General features: G+C 48.8%; 1 protein-coding gene across 1 annotated transcript in view; it reads right to left on the bottom strand.

Annotated features, from left to right (window-relative positions):
- Window positions 1-2,864: 2,864 nt before the first annotated feature.
- The window catches only part of LOC100753760 (CD177 antigen), a 22,009-nt gene continuing 12,700 nt past the window's right edge, over window positions 2,865-12,173 (bottom strand). Inside the window, exons 12-17 of the mRNA XM_035448953.1 lie at window positions 9,625-9,744; window positions 9,305-9,416; window positions 5,144-5,295; window positions 3,917-4,102; window positions 3,681-3,815; window positions 2,865-3,281 (exon numbers count right to left, since the gene is read on the bottom strand). Of these exons, the coding sequence (XP_035304844.1) occupies window positions 3,019-3,281; window positions 3,681-3,815; window positions 3,917-4,102; window positions 5,144-5,295; window positions 9,305-9,416; window positions 9,625-9,744 (968 nt within the window). The 3' untranslated portion in view covers window positions 2,865-3,018. The remainder of the gene's footprint in view (window positions 3,282-3,680; window positions 3,816-3,916; window positions 4,103-5,143; window positions 5,296-9,304; window positions 9,417-9,624; window positions 9,745-12,173) is intronic.

Raw genomic sequence — 12,173 nt, 5'->3', positions numbered from 1 at the left:
CCTCTCCCAGGAACACAGTTGCCCTGAACCAAACTGCTCATCTGACCCTCCTAACATCTGAACAGATCATTCTGCCAGCTTTTGCAACCCACCAAATTTGATTCTAGATTCTGCCTCTTCAGCCACGTCTTCCATCCACTGTCTCTCCCTGCCCACTCAGCAACTGTCCTCTCTCCCTGCTACACCCTTTTGGAGTGCCCACCACATGTGCAATTCTCCTTACTAAGACTCCTGCACCTCTCCAGCTGTTTTCTCCACTACCTGCTATAACCACCTGTCACTCCCCTTCTGCTGGGTAAGTGTTACTATGGAGCTCCCTGCCTTGTCTACTTTCACTGCAAAATCTACACCCGTGTGTCAGGAAGCTTCATCTCACCCTACCCAGGCCCTCATTACCTAGAAAGGGAGCCTCTCCCCTGTGATTTGGGACATTTCTCTCTGACAAGTCTCCAAGTGCCCTTGGGGACACCCTGGATTGAAATTCTTGTTCCCACAGCACTTACCCCTTCAGCCCCCGCACGGCTCCTCTCAGCTCCTTCCTGGAACTTCCTCACCTTGCTCCTAGGAGCTGCCTACAAATCCCACAGCTTCTCTACGGGCTCCTGGGTCTGTGACCCTTTCCTTGTCCCCTTCCCCTCACAGCCACCTGTTTTGTCTCTCCTTGTGCCCTCCTAGGTCTTTATGTTGCCAGTTGCCTTGCCTCTCCTAGGAGCTGCCTGCTGAATGCCTCAGCTTCTGTGTCCTCAGGTGGAGCTCCTGCTGGCTCCTCCTTGTCCCTTATGGCCACACATGTTAGCATTGCCATGGTTTGCAATCTGTACTGAAATCCACAGTGTAGAAAAGGCAGTAGACTTGCGCCTTTGAGTCAGAGTAGAAGCTTGGGACCCAAAATGACTTTGGTTAGAAGCATGACACTCCTTCCTCCATCCAGAAAACGGGGTGTATAGAGATTAAATGGATGTTTTTAGTACAATGAGAAGCACTTTTGAGTCTATAGATGTCAACCAAAGGAATTTAAAATCTCGAGCTTATGACTATGATAGCAGAAGTCAATGTCGCCAGAGCTAGGTTAATAGTTTATCAGAACTCCATTTGGTGTTAAAACTCTCAACTTTTGAAGTCTTAGTACAGCAATAGCATAGTGAAGGAGAAAAACTCAAAGCATCTTTCTTGTTTTAGATAACTGAAATCACTTTTTATAAATCCAATCGTATACCAGCAGGCATTGTGAAGTGAGTTGCTTTCAACATGGTAAAAATTGACTTTGAAACATGTTTTGTGATTTTATCTCCCTTCAGAGTCTGGTAACAATGTAAGCAGTGTCTGGACCTAGTACTATCTCTAGGACAGTGAGGCCTGATTTTTACATAATGAAGAGAAGCCAGAAGGTAGCTGAAGCCTTGGTTGCTGCTCTTAAACTGACAAAGCTATCACTAGCCTAGTTGTCAGAACCATCAGAGATATGAGAAGGATGAATTTACCTGAGTAAACAGGAAGTACAGACCAAGCAGCTTCCAAATCTACTAAAAATGATAGGAAGTTGCCGGCTCCCTGGACAATCACCCTAGATTCCTCTGTAGTCTTTGGGGGCAGAGGTCACAGGTAGTGTCAGTCTGCAGCCACCAGGCCCAGGAGATCTGACAGACTTTTCTGTGCCTACCTTATCTAGACAAAGTGGAGCAATCAACTCTCCAGTGTCCTGCTTGTCCACAATTTGGACAGGGTCCAGGTGACAAGGGGCGTGCCTGCAGTCCCTCCCCCTCGGCCTTCCACATGTGAGGAGTGCTAGCTGCATGCTCTCTGCCGTGGAGCTACCGGCTGCCATGCCTTCCTCCAGCAAACCAGGAGGCATGATGAACCTTCCATCCCCTAAGCTGCCTATTGTCAGACAGACTGGGAGGCTGCTCCTGTGTCCCTAGATTCACTCTGCTTTCCACTCCCCAGTGGCGTGGAGGTCAGATCTGTGGGAACTGCTTTACTCAGCACACACAGGGTCCCTGTGGGTTCCAAGAGGACCCTGATACTGGAATAAAGACTCTCCACTCCTCTCTCACAGAGCCACCATGGGCAATGTGAGTTTCAGCCTCCATAAAAATGTCTATGATGCCTGTCTTTGTCTGACTCACTGACTGATGTGTGTGTGTGTGTGTGTGTGTGTGTGTGTGTGGTATGTATATATGGTATATGTGGTGTGTATGGTGTATGTGGTCTGGGTGGTGTGTGTGGTATGTATATATGGTATATGTGGTGTGTATGTTGTATGGATGTGGTATATGTGTGTATATGTTGTATGGATGTGGCATGTGTGTATGGTGTGTTCGTGTATATGATATGTCTGTGTATGGTGTGTGTTTGGTGTGTGTGTATGGTATGCATGTGGTGTGTATGTGTGTATGGTATGTGTGTGGTGTGTGTGTGTATGGTGTGTTTGTGTATGTGTGTATGGTGTGTTTGTGTATGTGTGTATGGTGTGTGTTTGGTGAATGTGTGTGTGGTATGTGTGTTCTCTGATCCCTTGCCCTTTGAAGCCTACAATGGCAACACTCACCTCGTGTAATGGCCCTAAGAAACCGTATCAAGCCTTATTCTCAACTTGTCTTTCCTCCTGTGTCAGTAACTCCCACTTTTGTGTCACTTATAGCCTCTTGCCCAGCTACTCAGTTGAGGTGGAAGTCCTTTGCTATGCTCCTGCCCCTCCCAGGTCACAGGGAGGCCAGGGCTTTAGGCTGCAGCACCCTGAGGCTCTATGCTTCCACAGGCTGAGAAGACATGGGGCAGACACAGGGAGGCCGGGCCTTGACAGCAGGTCTCTCAAAGAATCCTATTGAGTGCCATCATCTCGTCATGTAGAGAAATCCAGTATATGCAGAAACAACAGTGACTTTATTATTTCACATGTGTGGCCAACACATGGATGTCAGCTGTGGTGCATCGTGAATTCAGTGACTCTCATATACAAAGGTCTTAGGCTATGATGTCAGAGGACAGCTGGGTATGGGGGCCAACAGGGATTAAAAATCACAGGGGAATGGGTTCAGCAGAGAGGACAAAGCTCGACAGACAAAGGGCTAAGACGATCCCCAGCCCTAACAGCCAAGTGAGGGAAGAGGCTGAAGCACCTCCACCCAGAGGGTTTTTGTCATTTTCGTCCTCGGGTAGATCCTTTGTGCCCTCAGAGAGTTCCTTTACTGAGAAGACACCAATGCTTTTGGAGCCACCCAGTAAGGTTTTGGCAGGTGAGGACATGCATCCCTGAAGGCTCACTGTGGAAGACACCCCACCTGGAGGGTGAAGAGCAGTTAGGAGAGCTACAGTCTAGTAGTGCTGGGAAACTCAGATCCAGGAATCCCAGTCCCATTCTTCTCCCCCAAACCCTGACTCTAACCCACCTTCCTTCCTCCATCCTTGACTCCAGGTCCCAGCTCTACTTCCTGACAGGGTTAAAGGCCCAACCCTCAGCCTCATGAGTCCAGGGCCCTGCCCTCCTCTCTCAGACCCAGGGGTCCAGGCCCTAGTCCTTCTCCTTCAGACCCAGGGGACCAGGCCCAGCCCTCTTCCATCTGAGGTAGCCTCATCTCTTCTTCCTCAGACCTAGGAGTTAGGGTACAACCCTCCATCCTCAACTGCTGGAGCCATGGCCCTGCTTCTGTCACCTCGACAGCCCAACCTTCAGCACTCACCTCCCTGAAGCACAATGTCACCCTGGTAACAGTGAGAGGTGCCCTGAGGGCAGGTGACAAAGTTGGTGCTCCCAAAGCAGGATCCAAAGAACTCCACACACACAGGACACTGCAGGTCTCCAGGGGGAGGGGCAGCTGAGGACAGAGAGAAGGGTTGGGGTGCACTGCATGCTTTCAACTGCAGCCACCAGCTTAACTCCCAAATGTCTGGGTCCCTCCATGTCTAGATGCCATACTCAGACGAGGGAGGCGGCTCAGCAGGACACTGCTGTTGCTGGCTTCATTGCACCGGTCGGAGGAACAGAAGACTGAGTAGGAAGCTACCAACATTCCAGGCGGACTGGAGTGTATGGAGATGTCAACTTTGTCCTCTGCCCTAGCCCTGGCGCAGCCTTTGCTCCCTATTAGGAGTGTTCTTGGTCCTGTGGGTATAAGAGAGTGTGAGCTGGGCTGGGAAGGGGAGAGTGTCAAGGCCTGGGAGCCCAGTTCTTAGGTTCCTTGATGTTCCCAGTCACAGAGAGAGCATAATCCCCAGTGACAATGGGACACGACATGTTCTTTGTCAGCCAAAGCCTGAAGCTCAAGCCTGGCTGCTTCTGCCCTGCCCCTTGCAGATCTTGTTGCACACTGTGTGTACACAGGGTTCCCTGAGCCCCTCCTACAGGCTGCAGCCTCACTGTGCTCACCATCACTTCTACCCTGCTGAATTTCTCTCCGAACTCTGCTCTTCACAGCTGGTCCCTGTGCTCTGTTTCTCTTTCCTTTTCCCTTTCCCTGTAAAGCTGCAAAAGGGTGAGCCCCAAACAGGTGCTAGGCTCTCTCCCCACCCCTCCCTTTGTTTCTCCTCCCTCTCCTTTCCTCCCTCCATTCCTCCCTCCCTTCCTGTTTCTCTTCCCTCCCTCTGTTCCTCCCTCCACTCCTTCCCCCTCCCTCCACTCCTTCCCCCTCCCTCTACCCCTTCCTCTCTCCTTCCCTCCTCCCTCCACCATTTGTCTCTCCCTCCTCAGTCCCTCCTTCCCTCCCTCTCTCCCTCCTCTCTCTTTTTCTTTAGCACTTTGCCTCACTCTCTCTCTCTCTTGCTCTTGGAGAGTCTCAGATAAGCCAGCTTGGTCTTGAATCCACTATATAGGTGAGGATGGAATTGATTTTAAATTTCATTGTCTCTTCTTTCCCAGTCCTGTGATTACAGGTGTGCCCAGTTTACCTGGTGGTAGGGATCCAACTCAAGGCTTTAAGCATGCTAAACAGGGACTGTACTAACTGAGTCACACCCAGAAGAGCAATCCTCCTTTAAAGATGGGGTGATCAGGGTCCCTTTGGTTGTTTCACTACCTCTATCATCTCTGAGCTTGGGGCAACCGGTACATCACCACCCAGCAAGACAAGGCACAGAGAGAGTACAGCCCAGACATAAGGGCAGTGGCCCCATGCAGGAGTGCAATCCTCCATCTCACCCCACACACCTATGTCTACAAGCAGGAGTGTTTCCTGACATGTTTCCTCAGGTTCACACACTTGGGTCGCAGATACAGACCACTGGACAGCTTCCGTAGCAAAGCCAACACCAAGCCTCAACATGGTCCCTTTGTAACACGTCACAGTGTCTGTGGAGGGGAAATCACAGGGTTTGTGAGTCACACAGCCACCATGCTGTCCCTCAGCTTCTGGGCTAAGGACAGCCATCACATTCCAAGTCATACTCCCTGTGCCCTGGCTGTGACATCCCTTTGACTCAGAAGTCAAAGCCTCCAAACCTGCAGCTCTATTCACCCTGCTCCTCCCTAAACACCTGCTCCTCTCAGAGCCTCGTAAGGAAGGCTTGCTGCTCCACTGATGGCTCCTCTTTTGCCATTCTCTACTCCCCATCTGGCTTCGTGTCCTGATAGACATGAAAGGCTCCCAGCTACCCTTACCTTTTATGTGTGTTTTTGTGTGTACATATATGTGTACGTGTATGTGTGCATGCATGTGGAAGCCAGAGGAAACTGCAGCTGCTATCTTGAACAAATTACACATCTTGCTTCTCTGCAGCATGTACTTCTATTCCCTGATTTTTTCTCCCCAGCCTATCTTTTCCTTTTTTATTTATATACTTTTATTACATTGAAGTGTGTGTGTGTGTGTGTGTGTGTGTGTGTGTGTGTGTGTGTGTGTGTGTGTATTTCTGTATGTGTGCCACAACTTTGGTAGTTCTCTCCTTCCACCACATGGGACCCAGGGAATGAATTTAGAACTTCAGGTATGATAGCCAGTACTTTAACCTGATGAGACATCTCAGCAACCCTTGACTTGTTTTTCAAGACATGATCCCTTAATGGTCTGAAGCTTAAGTAGGAGAGGAGGGCTGACCAGAAAGAAGTCCTGGGGGTCTTCCCACTGCTGCCTTGACAGGGCTAGGATTATAAGCATATTCCACTACAGCAGGTTTCTCTCTCTCTGTCTCTGTCTCTGTCTCTGTCTCTCTCTCTCTCTCTCTCTCTCTCTCTCTCTCTCTCTCTCTCCCCTTATCCCCATGGGTACAAGGAACTGGACTCAGGTTTTTATGTTTACACAGCAAGCACCCCAGCCAAATGCATCTCTTTGGACTGAGAAGTCCTAAATTCCAAAGAAATCCTATGTTGACCTCTAGTGAGCACTGGGCCCTGCTTGGTGCCTGGGTACAGAAATGGCTCTCCAGAAATGAGCCCACTATGCCCCCATTTTTGTGTGTTTGAGACAAGCTCTTGCTGTGTGGTCCAGACTGACCTGACACTGGCTGTCCTCTAGCCTCTGTCTCTGGAGCACTGGGACTGCAGAGCCAGCTCCTGTCTTTACTGTTGCCTGCATGTGTCATTTCCTCATCACAACCTCCACAGCAAGGGGCAGCATTCTCAAGGTAGGGAAGATGAGGCAGGAAGTGCTGAGGGGTTTGCCCAATGTCACCCAGGCAGTAGGTGGCAGAGCTGGACTCAGAATTTAGGCTTTCTGTCTCCTTCAGGTCAAGGTTGAACACAGCAGTCTAGTTAGACAACCTTGAACTTGACCTTCCCTAAGGACCTCACATGATCATCACATAATCTCATGTGCCCCATGATACACAAATTTCCTGGAGCGGGACTGAGTGTCCACAAGAACTCTCACCCTCCTTGATGGCCTCCAGTTGGGGGCTGTTGTGTACACTGTGTGGTATGCACAGTATATGTGGAATGTGTTTTCTCTTTTTAAAAAAATTTACTCTTATGTTTATGTGATTTTGCCTGTGTGTGTGTGTGTGTGTGTGTGTGTGTGTGTGTGTGTGTGTGTGTGTGTCACATGTATGCAGTCCTTGCAAATGCCACAAGGAGGTACTGGATCCCTAGAACCGGAGTTACAGACTTGTTCATTACCATATGGGTGTTAGGGATTTAACCTGGGACCTCAAGAAGAGGAGCAAGCGCTCTTAACTGCTGAACCATTTCTCTAGCCCCTGAAATATATTTTTAAACCACACTGCATACTCTCAGGGTTCCAGTCTCAGAGATGAAAAACAAACTTAATTAATGAACATTAATCAAAAGGAAAAGGAACGGCCTGGCCCCTGTCTCACCCTCGATCTTTTGCAGCCTTCCTTGGCTGCCCAACCCTGGGAGAAAGTCCATCCCCAGCTGGGCAGTGCAAGGGGTTGTAGCCATCTGGATTCTACCTAGCTCTGCATCCTGCCTCCCTGGCTTTGATGATGCTTCTGCTTGGAGTACCCTCCCTTCACCCTACACTCACCTCATCTTGGAAAATGAAATCACATCTCAACTCTACCAGCATCCCATCCTCTGTGGAACCAGTCTGTCCGTCTGCCTGTCTGTCCTACATCAGAGCCTTTGCCCTCATAGTTCTGGTAATAAATCTTTTCTCTTTTGGTGTGTGTGTGTGTGTGTGTGTGTGTGTGTGTGTGTGTGTGTGTATACATGTGTGTGCAAAGGCCAGACAAAGATGTCAAATGTCCTTTTCTATTGCTTTCCACCTTATTCCCTCCCTTGAGACAGTGTCTCTCATTGACCTGGGGACAGGATGGCAATCAGCAAGTGCCTCCTGTCTCTGCCTCTCACAACACTGGGTTACAGGTGTGTTTGTGGACACACCCACCATTTTAGGTGGATGCTATGGACTTGAACTCAGGTCCTCATGTTTGCATAGCAAATGCTCTCACCCACAGAGCCCTCTCCTGTTGTGGCATAGTCCTGCACACTGTATGAGGATGTCACTGTGATTAGTTTAATAAAAAGCTAAATGGCCAATAGCTAGGCAGGAGACATAGGAGAGACTTCTTGACAGAGAGAGCTCTGAGAAGAAGAAAGGCAGAGTCTCCAGCCAGATGTGGGATACTCAGGATGGACATAATGGAGAGATGAGGCAACGAGAGAATGGAAGAACATAGATTTTAAAAATATGGGCTAATTTAAGTTACAATAGCTATTTATAAACAAGCCTGAATTAAGACTGAGCTTTCATAATTAATAATAAGTCTCCATGTCATTGTCTGTGAGCTGGTGGCCCAAAGAGAAAAGTCCATCTACATTCTCCTCAGTCCCTGACAAGCCATTTCTGCCAGGAAACCTAAGATGGCATGGGAGGTGGGGTCACCTCCTTGATGAAGCTCTTTTTGACACCTTCATCACTCTCTGCCAGTTGTGGGCCCCATTCTGTACTACCATAGCTCAGAATGACCGAGCTGAGAAGCTGAGGTATCTCCTCTACCCAGGCCAGGAAGCCCCATAGATGGGTTGCATTTGTTTATGTTCGGAATATTTGTTTAACTGTGTAAAGATGTGTTTTACCTTGCCTGCCAAGGAGATACTAGGGGGCAGACAGCTAGACACAGAGGGAACAGGAAAGCAGAACATACAGAGTGAAAGAAAAGTAAAAAGCCCCATGGCAAAATGTAGAGGAACACAAACAGGTTAAATTAAGTTATAAGAGCTAGTGGGACAAGCTGAAGTTAAGGCGGAGCTTTCATAACTAATATTAAGTCTCCATGTCTTTATTTGAGAGCTGTTTGGCAACCCAAAGAAAGTTCCAACTAGACCCATGCATTCTTTCTGTGGAGCAAGGTCACTAGGATTACCCAGCTTCATGAATGGGGACAAAAGAAGAGGTGGAGAGAATGGCAGGGGTTCATCTAAGTGAAGCTGGATACCTGGGGTGACCAGAGGTCAGGGCACGTGAAAATATAATCAAAATAAACACTTGTGTTCTAAAAAAGTCAGGCCAGGTGCCAGGATGCTGACAGCAGCGAGGTGACCACTGTGCACCCCAACTGTCTTCCCTCTTACATGGCACCTCCCACCCAGCCAGGTCACCCAGGCTCACTTTTCTCAGACTTCTTTAAAGCTCTCCTCAATGGGCTCTTGTCTCCTGGCCTTGGGCCACACTCCCTCCCTTTCTCTTTCAACTGGACACTTCTCTTTGGCCCTCTGCCTCCCAACCTCCTCCAACCTTGGAAAAATCATTTTGTGTGCACACGACTGAGTGAGTGATGGTCATTTAAATGGCATTGGTGGCTGGCTCAATTGATAAATTTCAGGGTCCCACACCCCATAAGGATCATCTTGCCTTGAGTTCACAGCACAAAGTGGGACTTACTTTTCCTCACATCCCTCTCATTTATCCGAGGACTGCAGTCTTCACGCACATCCATGGGTCCAATTTTCTGGGTGCCATTTAGCAGGCTGCAGCCTGGCTGGGACATGCAGCCCTGCACCCTCAGATTGGAGGTGATCTCCCCTAGGATGGGAGGAGAGGGGAGAGACAGAGATGCTCACACACACACAGAGCTCACACATGAAGGAAGCAAGCCCAGCTCTAGGAGGCTGGTTCCACACTCCTTAAGGCTCATTCCCTCACTCATTTTACCTTTCCTCCCCAGACACCCAGATCTTCCCCTCCAAGCCTACCGTGTTCAGTCCCCCAGGGTCCCCGTGTCCAGGCTTACCTCCTCTGAGCCTGAGGACTCCATGATAGCAGTGTGTGCTGCCTGCAGGGCAGACCTGCCTGGGTGGATTCCCACAGTCATCTTTAGAAAAGCAGAGTGGGCAGAGCAGGGTCCCTGGGGCTGGGAAGCAATGGATGATAGTGAGGGGCAGTGGGAGGCTCTGGGTTTGGATCAGTTATCCCTTCTTAGTTCTCAAACATGCCTCAGTCTCCCTAGTAAGCTCTCCAGGGCTCCTCTCATGCAGGCATGACTACAGGGAACTGGGGCTGTGGTTAGGAGAGCAGGGAAAGCCTAGAGAGTTACTGGGACTATGTGTAGGGAGAGCCTGGGGGGACCTTTAGGGCTAGACAGACTTCACTGTGTAAAGGAAGGAGGGACCATAGAACCAGTGGCTTTAATCACAACTTTTGCTAAATAGTTGAGAAAAATCCCATCCTCACAAAATATTCTAGAACACAGAAACACGAAGCCTTTCAGTTTAACACCAGACAAGAGTAGTGGAAAGCCCCAACCCAGTGTCCAGTAGGAAGAAGAAATGCAAAAGCCCCAAAGGAGAGGCCAGTGAACCAAAGCCAGCCATACGGAAAGAGGGAACATATGCAGGAAAAACAGGGCTGTTCAGAGCCAGAGTGTGAGGCTGGGGGTTGTCAGAAAACCCATCCTGGGGGTGGGTCAGTGAGTTGGCTGAGCAGGTGAAATACCTGACACCAATCTGAACATCCTGGGACCCACATGTTGGAGGACAGAGCAGATTCCTCTGGGTTTTACTCTACAGACTCACTGGTGCACACGGTCAATCCCTACTCATAACTAAAAAAAAACAATTAATGAAAAGAGAAAGACAAAATGTACCAGGGCCAGAGAGATGGCTGAACATTTAAGAATGGGGAGCAGCAACATTCTTAGTCATTAGGGAAATGCAAATGAAAACAACTCTGAGACACCATCAGAGTTGGTGATTGGAATGGCTCAGATCAAAAACATCAATGACAGTTTATGCTGGAGAGGATGTGGAGAAAGGGGAACACTACATTGCTGGTGAGCGTGCAAACTTGTACAGCTGCTGTGGAAATCAGTATGACGATTTCTCAGAAAATTAGGAATCAAGACCCTCCAATACTTCTTTTGGCCATATAGCCAAAGGAAGCACATTCTACTGGGTGGTGGTGGCGCACGCCTTTAAACCCAGCACTTGGGAGGCAGAGGCAGGCGGATCTCTGTGAGTTCGAGACCAGCCTGGTGTACAAGAGCTAGTTCCAGGACAGCCTCCAAGGCCACAGAGAAACCCTGTCTGAAAAAACCAAAAACAAGAAAAACACACACACACACACATACACACACACACACACACACACACACACACACACACACACACCAAAAAACAAAAACAATAACCAAAACCAACCAAACAAAGAAAAAACAAAGGAGGCACATTCACACCACAAAAACATTTGTTCAACTATGTTCATAGCAGCATTATTCATAATAGCCAAAACTTGGAAAAAACCTAGATGCCCCTCAACCGAAGAATGGATAAAGAAAACGTGGTACATTTACACAGTAGAGAACTACTCAGTGGTTAGAAACAGTGACATCCTAAAATTTGCAGGCAAATGGACAGAACTAGAAAAAACCATCCCAGAAAGACAAATTAGTATGTATTCACTCATAAGTGGATACCAGAATAAAGCAGAAAGATATTCCGCCTACAATCCACAACCCCTGAGAAGCTAGAACCCTCTTCCAGAAACAGATGGAAGCAGATGCAGAAATCTACAACTAACCAATGGGCCAAGCTCCTGGAGCACAATCAAGGTGAGGGAGGAGTGATAATATGAACAAAGGGAACAACAGGGAACCCCACAGAATCAGCTGACCCGAACTATCGAGAGATTACTGAGTCAGGTCTGACTAATGGGGAACCTGCATAAGACCAAACTAGACTCCCTTAGTATAGGTGACAATGGTGTGGCTAGGGCAATATATGAGGCCACTCTCAGTGGGTCCGAGATCTAACACTAACATACAAACGGACTTGGTGGAGCCCATTCTATATGGAGAGATAGCTTGCTCAGCCTAGACACAGGGGTGTGTTTGGGGGGAGAGGTGCCTTGGTCCTGCCTGAACTAGATGATGGGACAGACTTAGTAGACTTCCTAGGGGAGGACTTACCTTCTCCAAGGAGCAGATGGGAGGTGGGGTGGGGGAAAGTGGGGGAGCAAGAGGAGGGAGATGGAACTGGGATTGGAATAGAAAAATAAATTAATAAAAAAAGAATGGGGAGCAGGGGCTGTCTCTGATTCTCTTGCTGGCTTTTGTACCCTACTCCTCATACTGTGTCACCTTGCTCATCCTTAATACAAGGGGAGGTGTTCAGCCTTACTGCAACTTGATATGCCATGTTTTATTGATTTCCATGGGACGCTGGCTGTTTCCTGAACAGAAATGGAGGAGGAATGGATTGGGGTGTGGGGATGAAGGGAGGTGGGGGAGAGGGGCTGGGAGTAGAGGAGGCAGTGGGAACTTCCGCCTGGATGTAAAATAAATTA

Source organism: Cricetulus griseus, chromosome 8, assembly GCF_003668045.3.
Source record: "Cricetulus griseus strain 17A/GY chromosome 8, alternate assembly CriGri-PICRH-1.0, whole genome shotgun sequence".
Taxonomy (NCBI): domain Eukaryota; kingdom Metazoa; phylum Chordata; class Mammalia; order Rodentia; family Cricetidae; genus Cricetulus; species Cricetulus griseus.
Note: the sequence above shows the minus strand (reverse complement) of the source record. Positions and strands in the feature narration are given on the sequence as shown.